This window comes from Pleurodeles waltl, chromosome 2_2, assembly GCF_031143425.1.
Source record: "Pleurodeles waltl isolate 20211129_DDA chromosome 2_2, aPleWal1.hap1.20221129, whole genome shotgun sequence".
In the NCBI taxonomy this organism is placed as follows: domain Eukaryota; kingdom Metazoa; phylum Chordata; class Amphibia; order Caudata; family Salamandridae; genus Pleurodeles; species Pleurodeles waltl.
Window position 1 is genome coordinate 1,164,784,480 of NC_090439.1, and position 26,171 is coordinate 1,164,810,650.

Genomic DNA, 26,171 nt, shown 5'->3' on the forward strand with positions numbered 1-26,171 from the left:
GGGGAATGAGGCGGTGCTGCACTAGTTTACAAGTGAACACCAGAATATACAGTGCAAGCAAAGTGCCAATTGGTCCAAAGTGGACTGTTTGGGTCTCTGCTGGGCTCTGATTGGTCATGGACTACTGCTTATGTTTGATTGGATGTTTTGCCTGTTCCATTCCCAAAGGTTTTTGGGATTTGTAGTTTATCATAAAGTTTGAATATGGCTGCTATTGATTAACCCCTTCGCTGCCAGGTCTTTTTTTGGCTATTTGGGGCAGTTCGCACTTAGGCTCTCATAACTTTTTGTCCACATAAGCTAGCCAAGCCAAATTTGCGTCCTTATTTTTCCAACATTCTAGGGATTCTAGAGGCACCCAGACTTTGTGGGTTCCCCTGAAGGAGGCCAAGAGATTAGCCAAAATACAGTGAAAATTTCGTTTTTTTTTAAAAACAATGGGAAAACGGGGCTGCAGAAGAAGGCTTGTGGTTTTTCCCCTGAAAATGGCATCAACAAAGGGTTTGCGGTGCTAAAATCACTGGTTTGCCAATTGTGGCATTTTACTGGGACATACCCAATTTTTGCGATTTTTGGTGCTTTCAGCCTCCTTCCAGTCAGTGACAGATATGGGCCTGAAACCAATGCTGGATCCCAGAAACCTAAACATTTCTGAAAAGTATACAAACTTCTGAATTCAGCAAGGGGTAATTTGTGTAGATCCTACAAGGGTTTCCTAAAGAAAATAACAACTGAAAAAAATAATATTTAAATTGAGGTGAAAAAACCAGCAATTTTTCTCTACGTTTTACTCTGTAACTTTTTCCTGCAATGTCAGATTTTTGAAAGCAATATACAGTTACGTCTGCTGGACTCTTCTGGTTGCGGGGATATATAGGGCTTGTAGGTTCATCAAGAACCCTAGGTACCCAGAGCCAATAAATGAGCTGCACCCTGCAGTGGGTTTTCATTCGATACCGGGTATACAGCAATTCATTTGCTGAAATATAAACAGTGAAAAATAGCTATCAAGAAAACCTTTGTGTTTCCAAAATGGGCACAAGATAAGGTGTTGAGGAGCAGAGGTTATTTGCACATCTCTGAATTCCTGGGTGCCCATACTAGCATGTGAATTACAGGGCATTTCTCAAATAGACATCTTTTTTTACACACTCTTATATTTGGAAGGAAAAAATTTAGAGAAAGACAAGGGGCAATAACACTTGTTTTGCTATTCTATGTTTCCCCAAGACTCCCGATAAAATGTCATACCTCGCTTGTGTGGGTAGGCCTAGCGCGCGCGACAGGAAATGCCCAAAAACACAACGTGGACACTTCATATTTTTTGACAGAAAACAGAGGTGTTTTTTGCAAAGTGCCTACCTGTAGATTCTGGCCTCTAGCTCAGCCGGCACCTAGGCAAACCTACCAAACCTGTGCATTTATTAAAACTAGAGACCTAGGGGAATCCAACATGGGGTGACTTGTGGGGCTCTGACCAGGTTCTGTTACCCAGAATCCTTTTCAAACCTCAAAATTTGGCTAAAAAAACACATTTTCCTCACATTTCGGTGACAGAAAGTTTTGGAATCTGAGAGGAGCCACAAATTTGCTTCCACCCAGCGTTCCCCCAAGTCTCCCGATTAAAAATGATACCTCACTTATGTGGGTAGGCCTAGCTCCCACAAAAGGAAATGGCCCAAAACACAACGTGGACACATCACATTTTTTCACAGAAAACAGAGGTGTTTTTTACAAAGTGCCTACCTGTGGATTTTGGCCTCTAGCTCAGCCGGCCCCGGAGGGGGCAGAAATGGCCTAAAATAAATATGCCCCCCAACCGCCCCCGGGGGTCGACCCTTGCCTACGGGGTCGCTCCCCCTGCGTGACACTGGCGCAAAAAAAAAGATCCGCGGTGCCTAGTTGTTTCTGCCCCCCTTGGGGGCAGATTGACCTAAAATCGGCCAATCTGCCCATGGTCTAAATACAATTTGCCCCCCACGGAAGCGACCCTTGCCTAATTGGTTGCTCCCCATCTCTAAAAAAACAAACAAGAAAAAACCCACAAAAAATTAGCCCTGGTGCCTAGAGGTTTCTGCCCCCCCGGGGGTAGATCGGCCTAATAAGAATAAAATTGGCCGATCTGCCCCCAAAAGCGGCAGAAATGGCCTAAATACAATTTGCCCCTCCAGGGGAGCGACCCTTGTCTAAGGGGTCGCTCACTATCTATAAAACAACAACAACAAAAAATCAGAAAAGGCCTTAAAAAAAAAATGCCCCCCCTGGGAGTGGCCCTTGCTCAAAGGGTCGCTCCGTTATGCCAATTTCCAAATAAATATAAAATCCCTGGTGTCTAGTGGGCGTTTCAATCTGGCTTTTGAAACGCTGAGAGAGACTTCAAAGGGAAGGAAATACCTTTCCTTCCCTTTGAAGCCTCTCCGGGCCTCCCCCACGTGATCGGAAGAGAAATGCAAAGCACGAAGGAGGAGGCCTCTGTGACAATCAGCGAGCTATGCGCGCTGACATCACAGGGGGAGGTGGGGGGTCGGGGGTGGAAGGGATTCCCCTTCCATCCACGACCGGGGTGTGTGGGTGGGGGGCACATGGGGGGAGCGCTACCGCTCCCCCCGGTTCCCGGGTGCAGGATGAGGTGATCTCGTCCAAGGCACCCGGGAACCGGTGCCTTGGACGAGATCACCACGCCCAAGGCAGCGTAGGGGTTAAAGGGAAGGAAGAAAAGCATAATCCTCCCCACTGGTCACAACATAGAATTACTTCCGTCCATTCATTTCATGATTTGTTCTTCAAATTGAAACAATTCAGAGGGAAGTCCGATTCTATACATAGAACATAGTTTGATGACTGAGATTGTTCCAGTTAAAGTGTGATCAGTTCTGAGAGAGCTTTTGGAGCCGCCTGTTTTAAATGAAGACACCACGGTATATAGACACAAGGGCTTTTTCCTGAGTACTGGTTATACCCAGTTCTAGCGCTGCAGCTTGTATAAATAGACACTTTCTATCTGAAACAAGAGACCTAAGGATCTTATCCTGTGCTTTATCCAAAATCCTTGTTCATTTACATTTAATCCCATACAAGTGTGTTAGAAGTATTTTTGGCGTGGTATACTTTGAGTATAGACACTAGTTGTTTCTCAAGTGATGCAGGAGTTATAACAGGTCTGGCGTCTGATCTCAGGAACTCTAGACTATAATACATGATGCATTCAGAATATATCAGATTGTACTGTCATCTGCCCTCTTTCAGAATTTCAAAGTTCTGCTGTCTTGTGGGACCATTTGTGATATCACAAGCTGTGCTGTGTCATGAGACCCTATTCAGAACCTACTCTCATGTGTGTAACTGAACTTGAATTTCACAACTTATATTGTACCTAAACTTCTGCCAGAATTTAAAATCTGTTGTGGAAACTGATGTCCTTCTGCCTGTTCTGTTTTGCAGGATGTTCGAAGCACCCTGGACAGGTAAGGTTGGTTTATTGTCCTCCTCTCAGTGTGTAAGGAGCAGGTCTGGCTGTAGTGTGGAAATGTCAGTACTGAGCTCACAGAAATCCACTCTGCTGCCCGAGCAGTACTACCTCATACAATTATTATATGTAGATCACCTCGTAGCTACTCTCCTGTCTTCCCAACAGTGTTGAGGCCCCTCGGCTTATCCTTAAAATATCCACAGTCTTTAAAAGCTTCTTTCGGTTTTCAGAAACATTACTTGAGCTCTCAAAAAACGACCTTGAGACTCCTCGAACTCACAGTCTTATGAAAATACCCCCAAGCCCAGGGAAACTTGCTCATGTCCACAAAAATCACTTTTGTCCACAGAAACTACCTCAAGGTTTCCACAATCACAGCATACTCAAAACCTCCTCCAATACCTTCTGACCCCACTGTCAATCCTCAAATGTCCCTCTAGTGCTTTGAAACATCATTGGAATTGTCTAAAAACCAAATCACCTCGCATCACCTTGCAAACCTGTCTCATATTTTATTAAGGAGCCTGTGTAGGGCACTAAAGGGCTACAACCCTAGTTTTATGTCCTAGTTTAAAGTATTGCTTGTGCCTATCTGACTGTGAGTGGCCTTATTACTAAGAAGTAAGGGCCTCATTACAACCTCAGCGGTCTTCCTAGAAGACCGCTGAGGCTGCGGGAGCCAGAACACTACCAGTGCTGGCGGTATTACTGGCTCCCTATTTCGACTTTAGCACTGGGCCACCGGACGGTAACAGTGCTACCGTCCGCTGGGCCAGCGGAAAAGTCACATCAACATTGCTGCCGGCTCGTAATAGAGCTGGCGGCAATGCTGATGTGCAGCGGAACCAGTAGCACCCGTCGGGGCTATGCCTGGGGGCCCCTGCACTCTGCCCATGCCAAGTTCAGGGGCCCCCAGGTACCCCTTTAGTCCCCATTTGGCCAGCTTTTCCATGGCGGTGTGTACCACCAAGAACAGGCTGGCAGAAGGAGAGTCGCGCTGCCCTGGCGGAGATCGACCGCCGGGACTGCCATGGCGGTCGAAATGTGGCAGGTAGTACCGCCAGCCTGTTGGCGGTCCTACCCCCACTATAGCCCTGGCGGTCACTAACCACCAAAGTTATAATGGTGCCCTAAGTTACTACTAAAACTGAAAGTGGGCGCAATTTTCAAAGCTTTACTTGGGAATTAGCAGCTATATGAAAGCAAATAATTCTGAGATAGTATAGCCTTATTGCCCGCTGCAGAGGGCTGTACCAGGTGTTAAAGGCCCTGAACCCGAGTTGTTGGACCAAGCCACAGGTGAGGGCCTAGAACAAAGGAGAGGGCCTTTAATAACCGGTATAGCCCGAGGCAGAAGGGCTATAAGTCTTTTAAAACTTTCTGCCCTTAGTGGTAAAAATTGAGAAACATGAAGACAAGCACTGGAATGTTGGAGCTTCGGGCTTATTCCAGCCATTATAAGCCTGGAGCTATTCTGTTGTCTTCAAGGGAGCTCCCAATATCCCAATCTTCTAAAGATGGGTAGAGTAGAGAGACGGGTACTTCAGTTGTTCAAACTGAGACAAAGTTATGCAGTTGCTGAGTTACAATATTACAATACATTTGTTATTCAGGCATAGTATTCCACATTCAGAGGTTTATGCAGAATAGTACATTCCACACAGATGCTTCATGTTCAGAAGGCTCTGCAGAAACACTTTTAACCCACTTGTGATTAATCCAAGAGCTTTCCCAAAGGAAAGGCTTCAGAGCAGCTATTTAAATGTAAAGCATACTTCCACTTTTATAGTGATATCCTTGCCTAACACATGGGTAATCCACCGCACGTCAGTCCTCAGTGAGAGCATTAAAAAAGAAAAGTTCTTAAAAATGAGAAATGTGTGAAGTGGAGCGCTTGTTAAAAACAAGAGACAACATTTAATGTGCATTCAGTGTCAAAAGGATGTACATGAAGGAATGGCACGTGAAGATACTGCTCGGCTCAAGTGAAAATCGCAGTTCAATTAAGGTGTCCTACGTGTACAAGAACACTGTGCACTGAAAGGGGCTTGTACCTGTCTTGAGTCACAATGCCATGTAATTGTCCAAAATACAGGTATAAATAAGTCCAATGGGGGGAGGAGCCAAGATGGCGACCGGGAAGGACGCTTAACTAAGCGCTCCGTCTCGGGCTCGCCACAAAACAACTGCGGGGCACCCCTGGGGCGATGAAATCCTGGTGCGGAGGAGGGACCCGCTCCAGGAGCCTCTCTCCCCTCGCTGGCGGCTCCGTAGGTGGTCGGACGGACGGTGAGGTGGGTGTGCGGCGGCGGGAGGACCCCACTCTGGGAGGGCAGTAAGCCCACATCTGGGCCCTGCACTACCCTGGGCTTCCCCCCTCCCCCCTCTCTCACTGGAGATTCCCCCCCACCGCCTGCTTGGGGGGGACAGAGAGCAGCAAAGGACTGGCGGCCACGGACCCCTGAGGGTGCCCCCCTTATCTACGGACCAGCAGAAAGATGTGCCCCCTCGGAGAGGTCTAGAGGGGCCTCAAGAGGAAATCCGCGGGGCGCTTCCGGGGCGCCATCGACTCGGGGACAGAGAAGGGATCCGCCCCCTGTGCCTCCCGCCTGCCGTTGACGGCCCCAGAAACTACAGGGCGGCTGAGGGCCACGGTAGAAGCGCCCTCTCCAGGAAGTCATGGCCACCATCTTCCCCTGACACGGGGATCTGAACCCCGCCCGGTGATCCAGACAGTGAAGCGGGTGTACGGCGGCTTGGGGGGGCTGATACCAAGAGGGAAGGGAGCCCTCACCTGGGCCCTGGGCTGCCCTTGCCCCCCCCTCTCTCATCAAGGATTCCCCCCCCACCCATGTGGGGGGGTCGGAGGACAGTGGATGATTAGCTGGCAGGGACCTCTGAGGGTGTCCCCCTCCCTCATGCTCAGCGGAGTGACGTGCCCCCCCCCCCCCGGAGAAGACCCTGGGATCGCAGGAAGATGTGGATGCCACAATATACGGGGCACGTGCACGGCCGGACTGGATCAGGCCAAGACATGTCTCATGACAAGCGGCGCTGACCCGCCGTATAAGCGCCGGACTGCTCTAAAGTATTTGGGCGCACCCAGAACTCACTTGGCGCGCACACACGGGAAAGACACTCTTCCCCCCCACATCAACAGAAGATCCAGTGCTTGGAATTAGTCGCCAGCCGCAGAACTACTGGAGGCGCGAGGGCTTTGCCCCCCCACCATCCGCCTCCCTCCCGCCCATGCTGGTTGAGGGGCCTAGCGATGGGTAGTCTCTGCCCACCTGAGCAAGAATCCATCTTGAAGAACACCAGGAGGTCCGAAATCTCAAAAATTGAAGCGCACACCGGCGCTGACCCGTGAGGACATACAGCCCCCCCCTGCTCGAGCAACCCAGGGAACGTGGGAGATCGCGCGGGTGTGGGAGGAACAGGGACACACCAGACAAGACAAAATGGCCGGGAGGTCCAAATCAGCGAAAAGCCAGGACCGGAACACGCATGGACCAGCACCTGGCGATCAACAACTTATGCCCACCCTGCAGCCGCTGGAATCCACACTTCTGGCCCACTCCTCACAATTTGAGAAAGTATTACAGGCAATCATGGACACTAAAACCTCATTGGAGAGCAGGATAGACACGGTATCACAAGATCTGAACATTCTTAGAGTAGACCACTGCAAAATATCCGAAAAAGTGAAGTCAACGGAAGAGGCGCTAAGCGAACTGGCCCCCACAGTAGCAGATAACCAAAAACAAATTCTCCGCCTGGATACAGAGGTAAAAACACTGCTGAGAAGAGCAGAGGAGGCGGAGGGCAGGTCCCGGCATAACAACATACGGTTTCTCGGATTCCCTGAAAAATCACTGGATCAAAACTCAGAGCTTCTGCTGGAACACTGGTTAATTAAAGAGGTCCTGAATGGAGCCCCATCGAAATTCTTTTCAGTGGAAAGAGCACACAGGATTCCCGGACATCCCCCAGCGCCGAGCCAACCCCCAAGACCGTTGATAGCCAGGTTCCTGAATTTTAGAGACCGGGATGCGATACTGCAACAGTTTCGCAACAAAGGCCCATTCAAGTACGAGGACTCAACTGTTCACACTTATCCAGACTTCACTCAAGAAGTGCAAAGACAACGCAAATCCTTTGCCCAAATAAAGCAACGCCTCCGTAAACAAGATATAAAGTACGCACTATTATTCCCCGCCAAATTAAGAGTATTAACAGATGAACGCACCCACGTGTTCACCTCACCGGAGGACGCTTGGACGTGGATGCATGCTAAGGGGATTGCCCACCCCCATGAAGCAACCGGCACGAGAACTGGTCAACGACATTGTCACGGAAACGCTCCAAGAGGTGCCCCAGGGGTCAACCCACGGAGGACCAGGCTGCAGAAGAGAGAGCTAGGGCCTTGAAAGAAACTCCGCTGCTGACTCAGAACTCCTTCGAGACTCTCAGGACCCACCCAGAGGAAGGCTCAGAGTCGGACTCGATTAGCTCGGATTCCACATTAACAGATGCACTGAGGGGCCCGGAGCTCATCCCCAGGTCTGCAGACACACTTTGAACAAGTGTCACCGACCCACCCCCCCAGCGAGACCGGCCGCCACAGTTGGAGAGTAGAACTGAACTTTGTGTGTCCCACTGGAAGTGGGTGGTCACATCTCCTGAACTTATGTATCCTTATTTCTCTGCTCTTGGAGATAACTCCTTTACTCATACTGCGCGTAATTGGTGGCGGTGCGCGGCTGGGAGGGGGTTGGATTGCCGCGCCCTGGGAGCGCCCCAAACCACAGTAGACCATGTCTGCAGAAGGATGCGAGCCCCCACAATGAGCCGCACCCGGATAGTATTATTGCTCCCCGCAGATATCCACATGGACACAGTCCAGTCCGCACCCCAATGGGGTGCGTAGCTTGTTGCAAGTTCACAGTTGGGGACGGGATCCAGTTGGGGAGGGAAAGAGGGTAATTACTAGTTTGTACACTACAGGTCTGCTCACAACACAGGATACATGGCCGGGAGTGGGGGGCCAGGCCGATGCAGCGACGAGGGCGGGGGAAACCGATCGGGTCCTACCGGGGGGCAGAGTGCCAGACACACCCTTACAAAATGAACATGGCCCAACTTACAGCCTATAATACACACAAATATGACATAGTCACCTGGAATGTCAGGGGACTCGGGACCCAAAGCAAAAGGTCCAGGGTGCATGCACGACTTAAACGCCAGGGCACACATATCGCAATCCTACAAGAAACCCACCTGCGAGACCCAGACCTGCAAGAACTGCGGAGTAAATGGGGAGGACAGATTGTAGGCACATCTTACTCAACTTTTGCGAGGGGGGTCCTTATATGGATAGCAGGGAGTGTCCCCTTTCTCCAAACATCATATAGGATAGACCAGGAAGGCAGGTATGTGGTAGTGGAGGGTAAATTAGACGGCAAACAATTATCACTTATAGGGGTATATGCCCCCAACAGCGCGCTGCCCGAGTTTCTGAGCACGCTCACCCCAGCATTATTAGTGAACCCCGAAACACCTGCCATATGTGGTGGAGACTTCAACTGTACGCTGGACCCGGCACTGGACAGGTCTAACTCCCCCACACACCCAACAGCCAACAGATGTCCCAGGCGCCCATTGCCAACATGGGCCAGTGACATGGGCCTCCATGATATATGGCGCATGAAGCACCCACAACACACGGAATACTCATTCTACTCAATACCACATAAGGTGCACACCAGGATAGATCTACTGTGGGGTACTCAGGAAATCTGCACAACAGCCAGGGGGATTGAATACCTAGCCAAGACACTATCAGACCACTCACCGCTTAAAATAACTCTGGACTGGGGCAGGAAGCGTCAAGTGATCCCAACTTGGAGGCTACAAGTGGAAGTCTTACAGGACCCAGCATTCACAGACACACTGAGAACAGCGCTAAAACAGTATTGGGAATTAAATACTGGTACCACAAATTTAAGAGCAATGGAGTGGGACGCACACAAAGTAGTGATTCGTGGGCACTGTATCTCTACTACATGGGGGGTGAGACGTACACTCCATGCAGAGGTCAGCAAGCTGGAGAAGAAACTAGGAGCGCTAGAAAATGCAGTAGCCTGCAATGAAACACCATACACGTCATTAAAAGATGTGTGTGCAGAATACGCAACCGCCGACGCCACATTACGCCTTCATGATTACAAATACTACCTGATTAGACTACAAGCGGAAGGCGACAGATCGGGTAGGCTACTCGCATGGCTCCTGCGGGACAATAGGGATAGGTGTAGGTGCACTAGCAACCATGCAAGAAAAAATAAACGATGCGTTCAGGGAATATTATACACAACTATACGCTAAACGTACATCATGCACTCCCCAACAGCTCGGGTCTTTTTTAGCAGACTCCTCCCTGCCCCAACTCACACACACTGACAGAGAGACATTAGAGGCCCCCATCACACTAGGAGAACTCAACAAGGCCCTTGAACAGTTGCCTAGGAATAAAGCCCCAGGGGCAGACGGCCTGCCATCAGAATAATATTCTACCTTTGCGACACATCTTAACGCACACCTCCTAAAAGTAGTCGAAGAAGCAGGGATCAATGGGATTCTGCCCCCCACAATGAGGGAGGCAATGATAGTGGTCCTTCCGAAGCAGGGGCGTGACCCCACTGACGTCAAGTCTTACAGACCCCTATCTCTGCTAAACCTAGACTGCAAAATACTCTGTAAAATCCTGGCCAACAGGTTAGCTCCTTACATGCATACTCTGGTACACGAAGATCAGAATAGATTTATCCCAAAACGCAACACCTTCCTCAACATTCGGAGGCTGCTAGGTGTAATAGGCAACGCTCCCACGAGTGCATTTGAGGAAGCGGTGATTTCACTCGATATCGAAAAAGCGTTCAATACACTAGAATGGGACTTTCTGTTTGCCACCATGCAGCTAATGGGTATCGGCACAAAATGTACACGCTGGGTACGCATTCTGAACACTGACCCACAGGCCAGGGTGAAAACGGGTGGAGTCATATCAGAGAGCTTCTCGAGTAGCAGGGGAACAAGACAGGGGTGCCCCATATCCCCCCTTTTATTCACCCTAGCGATGGAACCACTAGCCGCACGCGTCCATGCAAAAAAAGAAGAATGGGGGGTGGTAAGGAGCGGCACCTTCCACGCCATATCACTATACGCAGACGATGCCTTGATATACATACGCAGAGCGGAGGAGGTGTTGCCCCCAGTGATGTCACTGCTGTCTGAGTTTGGAGGGATCTCGGGCTTAATAGTTAACTGGGGGAAATCCTGCATATTCTCACTAATTAGCTGGCCCCCAGCGAAACAAGAGAATGCCCCGTCAGGCCACCTAAAATGGTGCCTTGACACATTTAAATACCTAGGGGTCAACGTCTACCACAGAGCAGAAGACCTTAGGGATGGTAATCTGGGAAGAGCGGTGACCTCTGTAAAGGGCTCAGTGCGTTTCTGGAATAAACTACCACTCTCACCATTGGGCAAGGTCGCCATAGCAAACATGCTGATATTACCTAGACTGTTGTACTACTTCGCGGCCCTGCCAATCATTATTCCCAAAAGCTTTTTCAACAGTTTGAATTCTGCCCTACTACAACTGGTGTGGGAGAGGGCAGAAGGCGGGTCGCACTCACCACGCTACATCATCCGGTGGCTGCAGGCGGGCTGGGTGCCCCAAACTTCGAGCTTTATTTCGCGGCCGCACAGTTGCAGTGGATCTTAAATTGGATCCATAGACCCAGCTCAGCGGAAGCTACTTGGCTGAAATCCCGACTTCAGGGAGTCCCCCTGCTTGTGTGGCTTATGGATAAGCAAACTAAAAGCACACGCGAAAACCCACTGATGGCAGCGGCACACGCATGCTGGAAGAAGTATATCCAAAAAGATGCCAAAAAACTCCCCTACTCACCGCTTCTCCCACTAGAACGGCTCCCCGGGTGGGTGGGAGCCGGATCACATTCGCCCACAATCTGGATAGATGCGGGCATAAACACAGTGGGAGATTGCTTTGAGGAAGGAAAATTAATGTCCTTTGAAGCCATACAGGCCCTCACAGAGATCAGGCTGGGGCAATTCCTGGCATACCACGCTATATGCCATGCCATTAGAAAAACATGGGCGTCTGGAGACCTAGAGCCAAATACCTCAGCTACCCTGCACCATATGCTGAGCTGTGACACCCAAGAAAAAGCAGTCTCAAATTCATATAAACTTCTGAGCAAACCCCAGGAATCCAATCTGCAAAAAGCTTGGGAGAGGTGGAACGCCGTATTGCCTACCCCGATCTTAGGGGCAGAATGGCCAAAAGCCCTGAGTCACACACGTGAGGTCTCAAGAAACCCCAGATTCCGATACACACAGTTTAATTACTTACATCAGACATATTTGGTGCCAGCCAGGATTAAATGTATGTTCCCCGGGACGGACCCAGCTTGCCCCAGATGCAAAACACCAGCAGCACAGTTTTACCACATGGTTTGGGAGTGCCCGCGGTTACAAGGGGAATGGGCTGGGGTGGTCTTGGCATTATCAGAAATGACGGGTCTCAACCTGGACGCGAATCCCAAATCCTGCCTACTTGGCCTCAGGACAAGGACGAAAAGAAACAAACATTTGCACAGGTTCGTAGATCTAGCTTATGCAATGTACAAAAGACTGATAGCCATGAACTGGAACGCCCCCAATGCACCCGAACTAAAAGCCTGGCTCATCCTCACGCTGCGTTGGGCCCGTGCTGAACACCAGGTGCTAATGAACCTGGCGCGAAGGGGACTGCGACAAGCGGGCTGCGAAACTTGGGGCACTTTAGTCTCCAGACTAGAGGCAAAAAACAATGAAAGACCCCCTTGAACCGTAGATAGCCGCGATCACCTAGACGGCCGCGGGCTTGGATCCGGCTGTAACGCGGCACTACACCGGGGGATGCAATCACACCTGTCAACAACGCCTCGTCCCTACTGTCAGCACACCAAACCCCCAAGCCCACACATGTCAAGCAGCACACACAGGCCACCACGCCCAATCAATAGACACTGGTGCCATGGTGTACCGCGCCACCCCCCCTCCCTTTACCCCTCCCTGCGCGGAGGCAGGGGCCCCCACCTTAAGCGGTAATGAAGCATTCACACAATAGAGGGCCCTAAACATCTGCTTCGGCAAAACCCGAAAATTTTGATCATATTGTACAGACCTGGAAGTGTACGAAAGTTCTTAGTTGTTTGTTAACTTTAATCAGTGAGAGCCCAGCGAGTTACTGTAATCAAAAACATCCTACTATTGTTGACATTTGTATGCAATGCAATGTATGGCTCTCTTGAAAACTCAATAAAAACATGTTAAAAAAAAAAAAATAAGTCCAATGCCCATTCTAAAAAAACTACAACTCTAAAGTTTCTGCACTCTTCCGCTGATTGTCAAATATAGTTCCTTTAATGTGGATATTAATTCCTCTGAATACTTTTTCAATTTTTGCCTACTTTTATTTTTACTCATTCTTTTGTGATATCGCTGCAGTCCTCAAAGGGCTCCCCAGTCCTCATAAACCCAACTCTGTTCCTCAGATCTGCTTTTGGCGGGAAGAAACCTTTTTTCATCCCTCACGACTTCCCTTCAGTCCACAGCATCCTCAGGGGTTATGTAGGAGGCTGGACTGGCTTGTAGTGAGTACCAAGGGTTACTTACACCTTGCACCAGGCCCAGTTATCCCTTATTAGTGTATAGGGTGTCTAGCAGCTTAGGCTGATAGATAATGGTAGCTTAGCAGAGCAGCTTAGGCTGAACTAGGAGACGTGTGAAGCTACTACAGTACCACTAATGCCATATGCACAATATCATAAGAAAACACAATACACAGATATACTAAAAATAAAGGTACTTTATTTTTATGACAATATGCCAAAAGTATCTCAGTGAGTACCCTCAGTATGAGGATAGCAAATATACACAAGGTGTATGTACACAATACAAAAAATATGCAGTATAGTCTTAGAAAACAGTGCAAACAATGTATAGTTACAATAGGATGCAATGGAAACACATAGGGATAGGGGCAACACAAACCATATACTCCAAAAGTGGAATGCGAACCACGAATGGACCCCAAACCTATGTGACCTTGTAGAGGGTCGCTGGGACTATTAGAAAATAGTAAGGGTTAGAAAAATACCCCACCCCAAGACCCTGAAAAGTGAGTGCAAAGTGCACTAAAGTTCCCCAAAGGACATAGAAGTCGTGATAGGGGAATTCTGCAGGAAAGACACAAACCAGCAATGCAACAACAATGGATTTCCAGTCGAGGGTACCTGTGGAACAAGGGGACCAAGTCCAAAAGTCACAAGCAAGTCGGAGATGGACAGATGCCCAGGAAATGCCAGCTGTGGGTGCAAGGAAGCTTCTACTGGACTGAAGAAGCTGAGGATTCTGCAGGAACGACAAGGGCTAGAGACTTCCCCTTTGGAGGATGGATCCCCCACGCCGTGGAGAGTCGTGCAGAAGTGTTTTCCCGCCGAAAGGACGCCAACAAGACTTGCTAGCTGCAAGTCGTGCAGTTAGCGTTTTTGGATGCTGCTGTAGCCCAGGATGGACCAGGATGTCGCCAATTTCGTCTGGGGACAGAGGGGATGCCGAGCAAGACAAGGAGCCCTCTCAGAAGCAGGCAGCACCCGCAGAAGTGCCAGAACAGGCACTACGAAGAAGAGTGAAACGGTGCTCACCCGAAGTTGCACAAAGGAGTCCCACGTCGCTGGAGACCAACTTAGAAAGTCGTGCAATGCAGGTTACAGTGCCGTGGACCCAGGCTTGGCTGTGCACAAAGGATTTCCGCCGGAAGTGCACAGAGGCCGGAGAAGTTGCAAAAGTCGCGGTTTCCAACAATGCAGTCTGGCGTGGGGAGGCAAGGACTTACCTCCACCAAACTTGGACTGAAGAGTCACTGGACCGTGGGGGTCACTTGGACAGTGTTGCTGGATTCGAGGGACCTCGCTCGTCGTCGTGAGCGGAGACCCAAGGGACCGGTGATGCAGCTTTTTGGTGCCTGCGGTTGCAGGGGGACGATTCCGTCGACCCACGGGAGATTTCGTCGCAGCTTCTGATGCAGAGAGGAGGCAGACTACCCCCACAGGATGCACCACCAGGAAAACAGTCGAGAAGGCGGCAGGATCAGCGTTACAAGGTCGCAGTAGTCGTCTTAGCTACTTTGTTGCAGTTTTGCAGGCTTCCAGCGCGGTCAGCAGTCGATTCCTTGGCAGAAGGTGTAGGAGGCTGGACTGGCTTGTAGTGAGTACCAAGGGGTACTTACACCTTGCACCAGGCCCAGGTATCCCTTATTAGTGTATAGGGTGTCTAGCAGCTTAGGCTGATAGATAATGGTAGCTTAGCAGAGCAGCTTAGGCTGAACTAGGAGACGAGTGAAGCTCCTACAGTACCACTAGTGTCACTTGCACAATATCATAAGAAAACACAATACACAGATATACTAAAAATAAAGGTACTTTATTTTTATGACAATATGCCAAAGTATCTCAGTGAGTACCCTCAGTATGAGCATAGCAAATATACACAAGATATATGTACACAATACCAAAAATATGCAGTATAGTCTTAGAAAACAGTGCAAACAATGTAAAATTACAATAGGATGCAATGGGAGCACATAGGGATAGGGGCAACACAAACCATATACTCCAAAAGTGGAATGTGAATCACGAATGGACCCCAAACCTATGTGACCTTGTAGAGGGTCGCTGGGACTATTGGAAAATAGTAAGGGTTAGAAAAATACCTCACCCCAAGACCCTGAAAAGTGAGTGCAAAGTGCACTAAAGTTCCCCCAAGGACTTAGAAGTCGTGATAGAGGAATTCTGCAGGAAGGACACAAACCAGCAATGCAACAACAATGGATTTCCAGTCGAGGGTACCTGTGGAACAAGGGGACCAAGTCCAAAAGTCACAAGCAAGTCGGAGATGGGCAGATGCCCAGGAAATGCCAGCTGTGGGTGCAAAGAAGCTTCTACTGGACTGAAGAAGCTGAGGATTCTGCAGGAACGACAAGGGCTAGAGACTTCCCCTTTGGAGGATGGATCCCCCACGCCGTTAAGAGTCGTGCAGAAGTGTTTTCCCGCCGAAAGGACGCCAACAAGTCTTTCTAGCTGCAAGTCGTGCCGTTAGCGTTTTTGGATACTGCTGTGGCCCAGGATGGACCAGGATGTCGCCAATTTCGTCTGGGGACAGAGGGGACGCCGAGCAAGACAAGGAGCCCTCTCAGAAGCAGGCAGCACCCGCAGAAGTGCCAGAACAGGCACTACGAAGAAAAGTGAAACGGTGCTCGCCTGAAGGTGCACAAAGGAGTCCCACATCGCCGGAGACCAACTTAGAAAGTCGTGCAATGCAGGTTTGAGTGCCGTGGACCCAGGCTTGGCTGTGCACAAAGGATTTCCGCCGGAAGTGCACGGGAGCCGGAGAAGTTGCAAAAGTCGCGGTTACCAACAATGCAGTCTGGCGTGGGGAGGCAAGGACTTACCTCCACCAAACTTGGACTGAAGAGTCACTGGACCGTGGGGGTTACTTGGACAGTGTTGCTGGATTCAAGGGACCTCGCTCGTCATCGTGAGAGGAGACCCAAGGGACCGGTGATGCAGCTTTTTGGTGCCTGCGGTTGCAGGGGGAAGATTCCGTCGACCCACGGGAGATTTCTTCGCAGCTTCTGATGCAGAGAGGAGGCAGACTACTCCCACACGATGCACCACCAGGAAAACAGTCGAGAAGGCAGCAGGAGCAGCGTTACAAGGTCGCAGTAGTCGTCTTAGCTACTTTGTTGCAGTTTTGCAGGCTTCCAGCGCGGTCAGCAGTCGATTCCTTGGCAGAAGGTGAAGAGAGAGATGCAGAGGAACTCTGATGAGCTCTTACATTCGTTATCTGAGGAATCCCCCAAGACAGAGACCCTAAATAGCCAGAAAAGAGGGTTTGGCTACTTAGGAGAGAGGATAGGCTAGCAACACCTAAAGGAGCCTATCAGAAGGAGTCTCTGACGTCAGCTGCTGGCACTGGCCACTCAGAGCAGTCCAGTGTGCCAGCAGCACCTCTGTTTCCAAGATGGCAGAGGTCTGGAGCACACTGGAGGAGCTCTGGGCACCTCCCAGGGGAGGTGCAGGGGAGTGGTCACTGTAGGAAAGTACCATCTTGCCTGGCATGTTACCCCCATTTTTCACTGTATATATGTTGTTTTAGTTGTATGTGTCACTGGGACCCTGGTAACCCAGGGCCCCAGTGCTCATAAGTGTGCCTGTATGTGTTACCTGTGTAGTGACTAACTGTCTCACTGAGGCTCTGCTGATCAGAACCTCAGTGGTTATGCTCTCTCATTTCTTTCCAAATTGTCACTGACAGGCTAGTGACCATTTTTACCAATTTACATTGACTTACTGGAACACCCTTATAATCCCCTAGTATATGGTACTGAGGTACCCAGGGTATTGGGGTTCCAGGAGATCCCTATGGGCTGCAGCATTTCTTTTGCCACCCATAGGGAGCTCTGACAATTCTTACACAGGCCTGCCACTGCAGCCTGAGTGAAATAACGTCCACGTTATTTCACAGCCATTTTACACTGCACTTAAGTAACTTATAAGTCACCTATATGTCTAACCTTTACCTGGTAAAGGTTAGGTGCAAAGTTACTTAGTGTGAGGGCACCCTGGCACTAGCCAAGGTGCCCCCACATTGTTCAGAGCCAATTCACTGAACTTTGTGAGTGCGGGGACACCATTACACGCGTGCACTACATATAGGTCACTACCTATATGTAGCTTCACCATGGTAACTCCGAATATGGCCATGTAACATGTCTATGATCATGGAATTGCCCCCTCTATGCCATCCTGGCATTGTTGGTACAATTCCATGATCCCAGTGGTCTGTAGCACAGACCCTGGTACTGCCAAACTGCCCTTCCTGGGGTTTCTCTGCAGCTGCTGCTGCTGCCAACCCCTCAGACAGGCATCTGCCCTCCTGGGGTCCAGCCAGGCCTGGCCCAGGATGGCAGAACAAAGAACTTCCTCTGAGAGAGGGTGTAACACCCTCTCCCTTTGGAAAATGGTGTGAAGGCAGGGGAGGAGTAGCCTCCCCCAGCCTCTGGAAATGCTTTGTTGGGCACAGAGGTGCCCAATTCTGCATAAGCCAGTCTACACCGGTTCAGGGACCCCTTAGCCCCTGCTCTGGCGCGAAACTGGACAAAGGAAAGGGGAGTGACCACTCCCCTGACCTGCAACTCCCCTGGGAGGTGTCCAGAGCTCCTCCAGTGTGCTCCAGACCTCTGCCATCTTGGAAACAGAGGTGCTGCTGGCACACTGGACTGCTCTGAGTGGCCAGTGCCACCAGGTGACGTCAGAGACTCCTTGTGATAGGCTCCTTCAGGTGTTAGTAGCCTTTCCTCTCTCCTAGGTAGCCAAACCCTCTTTTCTGGCTATTTAGGGTCTCTGTCTCTGGGGAAACTTTAGATAACGAATGCATGAGCTCAGCCGAGTTCCTCTGCATCTCCCTCTTCACCTTCTGATAAGGAATCGACCGCTGACCGCGCTGGAAGCCTGCAAACCTGCAACATAGTAGCAAAGACGACTACTGCAACTCTGTAACGCTGATCCTGCCGCCTTCTCGACTGTTTTCCTGCTTGTGCATGCTGCGGGGGTAGTCTGCCTCCTCTCTGCACCAGAAGCTCCGAAGAAATCTCCCGTGGGTCGACGGAATCTTCCCCCTGCAACCGCAGGCACCAAAAAGCTGCATCTCCGGTCCCTTGGGTCTCCTCTCAGCACGACGAGCGAGGTCCCTCGAATCCAGCGACACCGTCCAAGTGACCCCCACAGTCCAGTGACTCTTCAGCCCAAGTTTGGTGGAGGTAAGTCCTTGCCTCACCTCGCTGGGCTGCATTGCTGGGAACTGCGACTTTGCAAGCTTCTCCGGCCCCTGTGCACTTCCGGCGGAAATCCTGTGTGCACAGCCAAGCCTGGGTCCACGGCACTCTAACCTGCATTGCACGACTTTCTAAGTTGGTCTCCGGCGACGTGGGACTCCTTTGTGCAACTTCGGCGAGCACCGTTTCACGCATCCTCGTAGTGCCTGTTTCTGGCACTTCTCCGGGTGCTACCTGCTTCAGTGAGGGCTCTTTGTCTTGCTCGACGTCCCCTCTCTCTGCAGGTCCAATTTGCGACCTCCTGGTCCCTCCTGGGCCCCAGCAGCGTCCAAAAACGCCAAACGCACGATTTGCGTGTAGCAAGGCTTGTTGGCGTCCATCCGGCGGGAAAACACTTCTGCACGACTCTCCAAGGCGTGGGGGATCCATCCTCCAAAGGGGAAGTCTCTAGCCCTTGTCGTTCCTGCAGTATTCACAGTTCTTCAGCCTAGAAAGAGCTTCTTTGCACCAACCGCTGGCATTTCTTGGGCATCTGCCCATCTCCGAGTTGCTTGTGACTTTTGGACTTGGTCCCCTTGTTCCACAGGTACCTTCAGACAGGAATCCATCGTTGTTGCATTGCTGATTTGTGTTTTCCTTGCATTCTCCCTCTAACACGACTATTTTGTCCTTAGGGGAACTTTGGTGCACTTTGCACTCACTTTTCAGGGTCTTGGGGTGGGTTATTTTGCTAACTCTCACTATTTTCTAATAGTCCCAGCGACCCTCTACAAGGTCACATAGGTTTGGGGTCGATTCGTGGTTCGCATTCCACTTCTGGAGTATATGGTTTGTGTTGCCCCTATCCCTATGTTTCCCCATTGCATCCTATTGTAACTATACATTGTTTGCACTGTTTTCTAAGACTATACTGCATATTTTTGCTATTGTGTATATATATCTTGTGTATATTTCCTATCCTCTCACTGAGGGTACACTCTAAGATACTTTGGCATATTGTCATAAAAATAAAGTACCTTTATTTTTAGTATAACTGTGTATTGTGTTTTCTTATGATATTGTGCATATGACACTAAGTGGTACTGTAGTAGCTTCACACGTCTCCTAGTTCAGCCTGAGCTGCTTTGCTAAGCTACCATTATCTATCAGCCTAAGCTGCTAGACACCCTATACACTAATAAGGGATAACTGGGCCTGGTGCAAGGTGCAAGTACCCCTTGGTACTCACTACAAGCCAGTCCAGCCTCCTACATTGGTTGTGCAGTGGTGGGATAAGTGCTTTGAGACTACTTACCACTCTTGTCATTGTACTTTTCATAAGAGAAAAATATACAAAACAAGGTCAGTGTATATACACATAGCCAAAAAGTTTTGCATTTCCTCTTTTCACTCTTTTCTAAGTGCTGAAAAGTACTTCTAAACTTTCAAAAAGTTCTTAAAAGTTTAAAAAGTTTTTTCTGTCTTTCCAAAAAGTTCTGAAAACTTTTTTCTCTTTGTCTATCACTTTAACTCTCTCTAAAAATGTCTGGCACAGGCCAAAAAGTTGAACTGTCCAAACTTGCATATGATCACCTTAGCTGGAAAGGAGCAAGGAGTCTCTGCATAGAGAGAGGTTTGAGTGTAGGGAAGAATCCTTCCTTAGAACTGTTAATTAATATGCTTAGAGTACAGGATAAGGCCATAAGTGCCCAATCTGTAGAAAAAGTAGCTAATGGTTCTCAATCTGATCCAGGGACTCCCCCAGGAAAAGGTTCTGGAAAGAAAATTCTCAGCCTGCCCATTACTAGACAGTCTAGCATAGTTGGTACAGAGGTTGAATCACATCATACTGATGATGTGCTCTCACATTATACTGGTAGCCAAGCTGTTAGGGTGCCCTCTGTAAGGGACAGGTCTCCTTCTGTTCATTCCCATCATACCTCTGTATCTAGAAATGTCCCTCCCACCCACCCTGATGACAGATTGTTGGAAAGGGAGCTCAATAGATTGAGAGTGGAGCAAACCAGACTGAAGCTCAAGAAGCAACAGCTGGATTTGGATAGACAGTCTTTAGAAATAGAGAGGGAAAGACAGAAAATGGGTTTAGATACCCATGGTGGCAGCAGCAGTATTCCCCATAGTCATCCTGCAAAAGAGCATGATTCCAGGAATCTGCATAAGATAGTTCCCCCTTACAAGGAGGGGGATGACATTAACAAGTGGTTTGCTGCACTTGAGAGGGCCTGTGCTGTACAGGATGTCCCTCAAAGGCAGTGGGCTGCTATCCTATGGCTATCATTTACTGGAAAAGGTAGGGATAGGCTCCTTACTGTAAAAGAAAATGATGCTAACAATTTCCAAGTTCTTAAGAATGCACTCCTGGATGGTTATGGCTTAACCACTGAACAGTACAGGATCAAGTTCAGAGATACCAAAAAGGAGTCTTCACAAGACTGGGTTGATTTCATTGACCAGGCAGTGAAGGCCTTGGAGGGGTGGTTACATGGCAGTAAAGTTACTGATTATGACAGCCTGTATAACTTAATCCTGAGAGAGCATATTCTTAATAATTGTGTGTCTGATTTGTTGCACCAGTACTTGGTGGACTCTGATCTGACCTCTCCCCAAGAATTCGGAAAGAAGGCAGACAAATGGGTCAGAACAAGAGTGAACAGAAAAGTTCATACAGGGGGTGACAAAGATGGCAACAAAAAGAAGGATGGTAAGTCTTCTGACAAGGGTGGGGACAAATCTAAAAATGAGTCTTCATCAGGCCCACAAAAACACTCTGGTGGGGGTGGTGGGCCCAAACCCTCCTCTAATCAGAACAAGGAAAAGAAACCATGGTGCTATTTATGTAAGATAAAAGGCCATTGGACAACAGATCCCAGTTGTCCAAAGAAAGGCACCACAGCTCCTACCACTACAACCCCTACTGCTACACCTAGTGTCCCTACTAATAGCAGTGGTGGTGGGAGCAAACCTACTAATAGCCAATCCAAGGGAGTAGCTGGGCTCACTTTTGGTAATTTAGTTGGGGTTGGTCTGATTAGGGAGACCACAGAGGCTACTTTAGTCTCTGAAGGGGCTATTGACTTAGCCACTTTGGTTGCTTGCCCCCATAACTTGGAGAAGTACAAGCAACTAACCCTAATAAATGGTGTTGAGGTCCAGGCCTACAGGGACACAGGTGCCAGTGTCACAATGGTGATTGAGAAACTGGTGCACCCTGAACAACACATACTTGGACACCAGTACCAAGTAACCGATGCTCACAACATAACACAAAGCCACCCCATGGCTGTTGTAAATCTCAACTGGGGGGGGGTATCTGGTCCAAAGAAAGTTGTGGTAGCTTCAGATTTACCTGTAGACTGTCTATTAGGGAACGATTTGGAGACATCAGCTTGGTCAGATGTGGAGTTGGAGGCCCATGCAGCAATGCTGGGCATCCCAGGGCATATTTTTGCTTTGACAAGGGCTCAGGCCAAAAAGCAAAAAGGACAGGGAAGCTTGGATCCTGGAACAATGGACCAAGTGCTCCCTAAAGCTAGGGCTAGTAGAAGCAAACCACTTCCTACTATCCCTCCCTCTACAGTGGATTCTAATTCTGAGGAAGAAGAATTCCCTCCCTGTGCAGAACCTACACCAGAGGAGCTGGAAGCAGACACTGCTGAGCTTTTGGGTGAAGGGGGGCCTGCCAGAGAGGAGCTGAGTGTGGCACAGCAAACCTGTCCCACATTAGAGGGTCTCAGACAGCAAGCTGTCAAACAGGCTAATGGGGATGTCAGTGACTCACACAAAGTTTACTGGGAGGACAACCTCTTGTACACTGAGCATAGGGATCCTAAACCTGGAGCTGCCAGGAGATTAGTGATTCCTCAGGAGTACAGAAAGTTCCTCCTAACACTGGCACATGACATTCCCTTAGCTGGGCACCTGGGTCAAATGAAAACTTGGGACAGATTGGTACCACTGTTTCATTGGCCTAGGATGTCTGAGGACACAAAAGAATTTTGTAAGTCCTGTGAAACCTGTCAAGCCAGTGGCAAGACAGGTGGCACTCCAAAGGCACCCCTTATCCCACTGCCTGTGGTTGGGGTTCCCTTTGAAAGGGTAGGGGTTGACATAGTTGGCCCCCTTGACCCTCCTACTGCTTCAGGCAATAGGTTTATCTTAGTGGTAGTGGACCATGCCACAAGGTATCCTGAAGCAATTCCTTTAAGGACCACTACAGCTCCTGCAGTGGCAAAGGCCCTCCTGGGAATATTTTCCAGGGTGGGCTTCCCAAAGGAAGTAGTATCAGACAGAGGAAGCAATTTCATGTCTGCATACTTAAAGGCCATGTGGAAGGAGTGTGGTGTAACTTACAAGTTCACAACACCCTATCATCCACAAACAAATGGACTGGTGGAGAGATTTAATAAAACTCTCAAAGGCATGATTATGGGACTCCCTGAAAAACTCCGCAGGAGATGGGATATCCTTCTACCATGCCTCCTTTTTGCCTACAGGGAGGTACCCCAGAAAGGAGTGGGCTTCAGCCCCTTTGAACTTCTTTTTGGACACCCTGTTAGGGGTCCACTCACACTTGTAAAGGAGGGTTGGGAACAACCTTTAAAAGCTCCTAAGCAGGATATTGTGGACTATGTACTTGGCCTCAGATCAAGGATGGCTGAGTACATGAAAAAGGCCAGTAAAAACCTTCAGGCCAGCCAAGAGCTCCAGAAGCAATGGCATGATCAGAAGGCTGTTTTGGTTCAGTACCAACCAGGGCAGAAAGTGTGGGTCTTGGAGCCTGTGGCCCCAAGAGCACTCCAAGATAAATGGAGTGGTCCACACACAATTGTTGAAAAGAAGGGTGAAGTCACCTACTTGGTTGACTTAGGCACTGCCAGGAGTCCCCTTAGGGTGCTCCATGTCAACCGCCTGAAACCCTACTATGACAGGGCTGATCTCACCCTGCTCATGGCAACAGATGAGGGACAGGAAGAAGACAGTGATCCTCTACCTGATCTCTTCTCTTCCACAGAACAAGATGCTCTTGTGGAAGGGGTAGTTTTGGCTGATTGTCTTACTGCTGAGCAGAAAAATAATTGCATAAATCTCCTAGGACAATTTTCAGAACTCTTCTCCATTGTGCCAGGCACCACTTCTTGGTGTGAGCACACTATAGATACTGGAGACAGTTTACCTGTCAAAAGTAAGATCTATAGGCAGCCTGACCATGTCAGGGACTGCATAAAGCAAGAAGTTCAGAAGATGTTGGAACTAGGAGTGGTTGAGCACTCTGACAGTCCATGGGCTTCTCCTGTGGTACTGGTACCAAAACCCAATTCTAAAGATGGAAAGAAGGAAATGAGGTTTTGTGTAGACTATAGAGGTCTCAACTTGGTAACCAAAACAGATGCTCACCCTATACCCAGGGCAGATGAGCTAATAGATACACTGGCATCTGCCAAGTATCTAAGCACTTTTGATTTGACTGCAGGGTATTGGCAGATCAAAATGTCAGAAGATGCTAAACCTAAGACTGCATTTTCTACCATTGGAGGACATTACCAGTTTACTGTAATGCCTTTTGGTTTGAAAAATGCACCTGCCACTTTTCAGAGGTTGGTGAACACAGTCCTGCAAGGGCTGGAAGCTTTCAGTGCAGCATATTTGGATGATATAGCTGTCTTTAGCTCCAGCTGGGATGATCACCTGGTCCACCTTTGGAAAGTTTTGGAGGCCCTGCAAAAGGCAGGCCTCACTATCAAGGCTTCAAAGTGCCAGATAGGGCAGGGTAAGGTGGTTTATCTGGGACACCTTGTTGGTGGGGAACAGATTGCACCACTTCAGGGGAAAATCCAAACTATTATTGATTGGATTCCCCCTACCACTCAGACTCAGGTGAGAGCCTTCCTAGGCCTCACTGGGTATTACAGGAGGTTCATTAAGAACTATGGCTCCATTGCAGCCCCTCTTAATGACCTCACATCCAAGAAAATGCCTAAAAAGGTATTATGGACAGCAAACTGTCAGAAAGCTTTTGAGGAGCTGAAGCAGGCCATGTGCTCTGCACCTGTCCTGAAAAGCCCTTGTTACTCTAAAAAATTCTATGTCCAAACTGATGCATCTGAATTAGGAGTAGGGGCAGTCCTATCACAACTTAATTCTGAGGGCCAGGATCAACCTGTTGCTTTTATTAGTAGAAGGTTGACCCCTAGAGAAAAGCGTTGGTCTGCCATTGAGAGGGAGGCCTTTGCTGTGGTCTGGGCTCTGAAGAAGTTGAGGCCATACCTGTTTGGCACTCACTTCATTGTTCAGACAGACCACAAACCTCTACTTTGGCTAAAACAAATGAAAGGTGAAAATCCTAAATTGTTGAGGTGGTCCATATCCCTACAGGGAATGGACTATACAGTGGAACATAGACCTGGGAGTAGCCACTCCAATGCAGATGGACTCTCCAGATATTTCCACTTAGACAATGAAGACTCATCAGGTAATGGCTAGTCTTATTGTCCTTCGTTTGGGGGGGGGTTGTGTAGGAAAGTACCATCTTGCCTGGCATGTTACCCCCATTTTTCACTGTATATATGTTGTTTTAGTTGTATGTGTCACTGGGACCCTGGTAACCCAGGGCCCCAGTGCTCATAAGTGTGCCTGTATGTGTTACCTGTGTAGTGACTAACTGTCTCACTGAGGCTCTGCTGATCAGAACCTCAGTGGTTATGCTCTCTCATTTCTTTCCAAATTGTCACTGACAGGCTAGTGACCATTTTTACCAATTTACATTGGCTTACTGGAACACCCTTATAATCCCCTAGTATATGGTACTGAGGTACCCAGGGTATTGGGGTTCCAGGAGATCCCTATGGGCTGCAGCATTTCTTTTGCCACCCATAGGGAGCTCTGACAATTCTTACACAGGCCTGCCACTGCAGCCTGAGTGAAATAACGTCCACGTTATTTCACAGCCATTTTACACTGCACTTAAGTAACTTATAAGTCACCTATATGTCTAACCTTTACCTGGTAAAGGTTAGGTGCAAAGTTACTTAGTGTGAGGGCACCCTGGCACTAGCCAAGGTGCCCCCACATTGTTCAGAGCCAATTCACTGAACTTTGTGAGTGCGGGGACACCATTACACGCGTGCAGTACATATAGGTCACTACCTATATGTAGCTTCACCATGGTAACTCCGAATATGGCCATGTAACATGTCTATGATCATGGAATTGCCCCCTCTATGCCATCCTGGCATTGTTGGTACAATTCCATGATCCCAGTTGTCTGTAGCACAGACCCTGGTACTGCCAAACTGCCCTTCCTGGGGTTTCTCTGCAGCTGCTGCTGCTGCCAACCCCTCAGACAGGCATCTGCCCTCCTGGGGTCCAGCCAGGCCTGGCCCAGGATGGCAGAACAAAGAACGTCCTCTGAGAGAGGGTGTAACACCCTCTCCCTTTGGAAAATGGTGTGAAGGCAGGGGAGGAGTAGCCTCCCCCAGCCTCTGGAAATGCTTTGTTGGGCACAGAGGTGCCCAATTCTGCATAAGCCAGTCTACACCGGTTCAGGGACCCCTTAGCCCCTGCTCTGGCGCTTAACTGGACAAAGGAAAGGGGAGTGACCACTCCCCTGACCTGCACCTCCCCTGGGAGGTGTCCAGAGCTCCTCCAGTGTGCTCCAGACCTCTGCCATCTTGGAAACAGAGGTGCTGCTGGCACACTGGACTGCTCTGAGTGGCCAGTGCCACCAGGTGACGTCAG

At 49.3% G+C, this 26,171-nt stretch overlaps 1 protein-coding gene across 1 annotated transcript in view; it reads left to right on the top strand.

Annotated features, from left to right (window-relative positions):
• The window catches only part of LOC138278948 (E3 ubiquitin-protein ligase TRIM15-like), a 157,687-nt gene that overhangs the window by 15,399 nt on the left and 116,117 nt on the right, over nucleotides 1-26,171 (top strand). Inside the window, exon 4 of the mRNA XM_069219362.1 lies at nucleotides 3,442-3,464. Coding sequence (XP_069075463.1) covers nucleotides 3,442-3,464 — 23 coding nt within the window. The remainder of the gene's footprint in view (nucleotides 1-3,441; nucleotides 3,465-26,171) is intronic.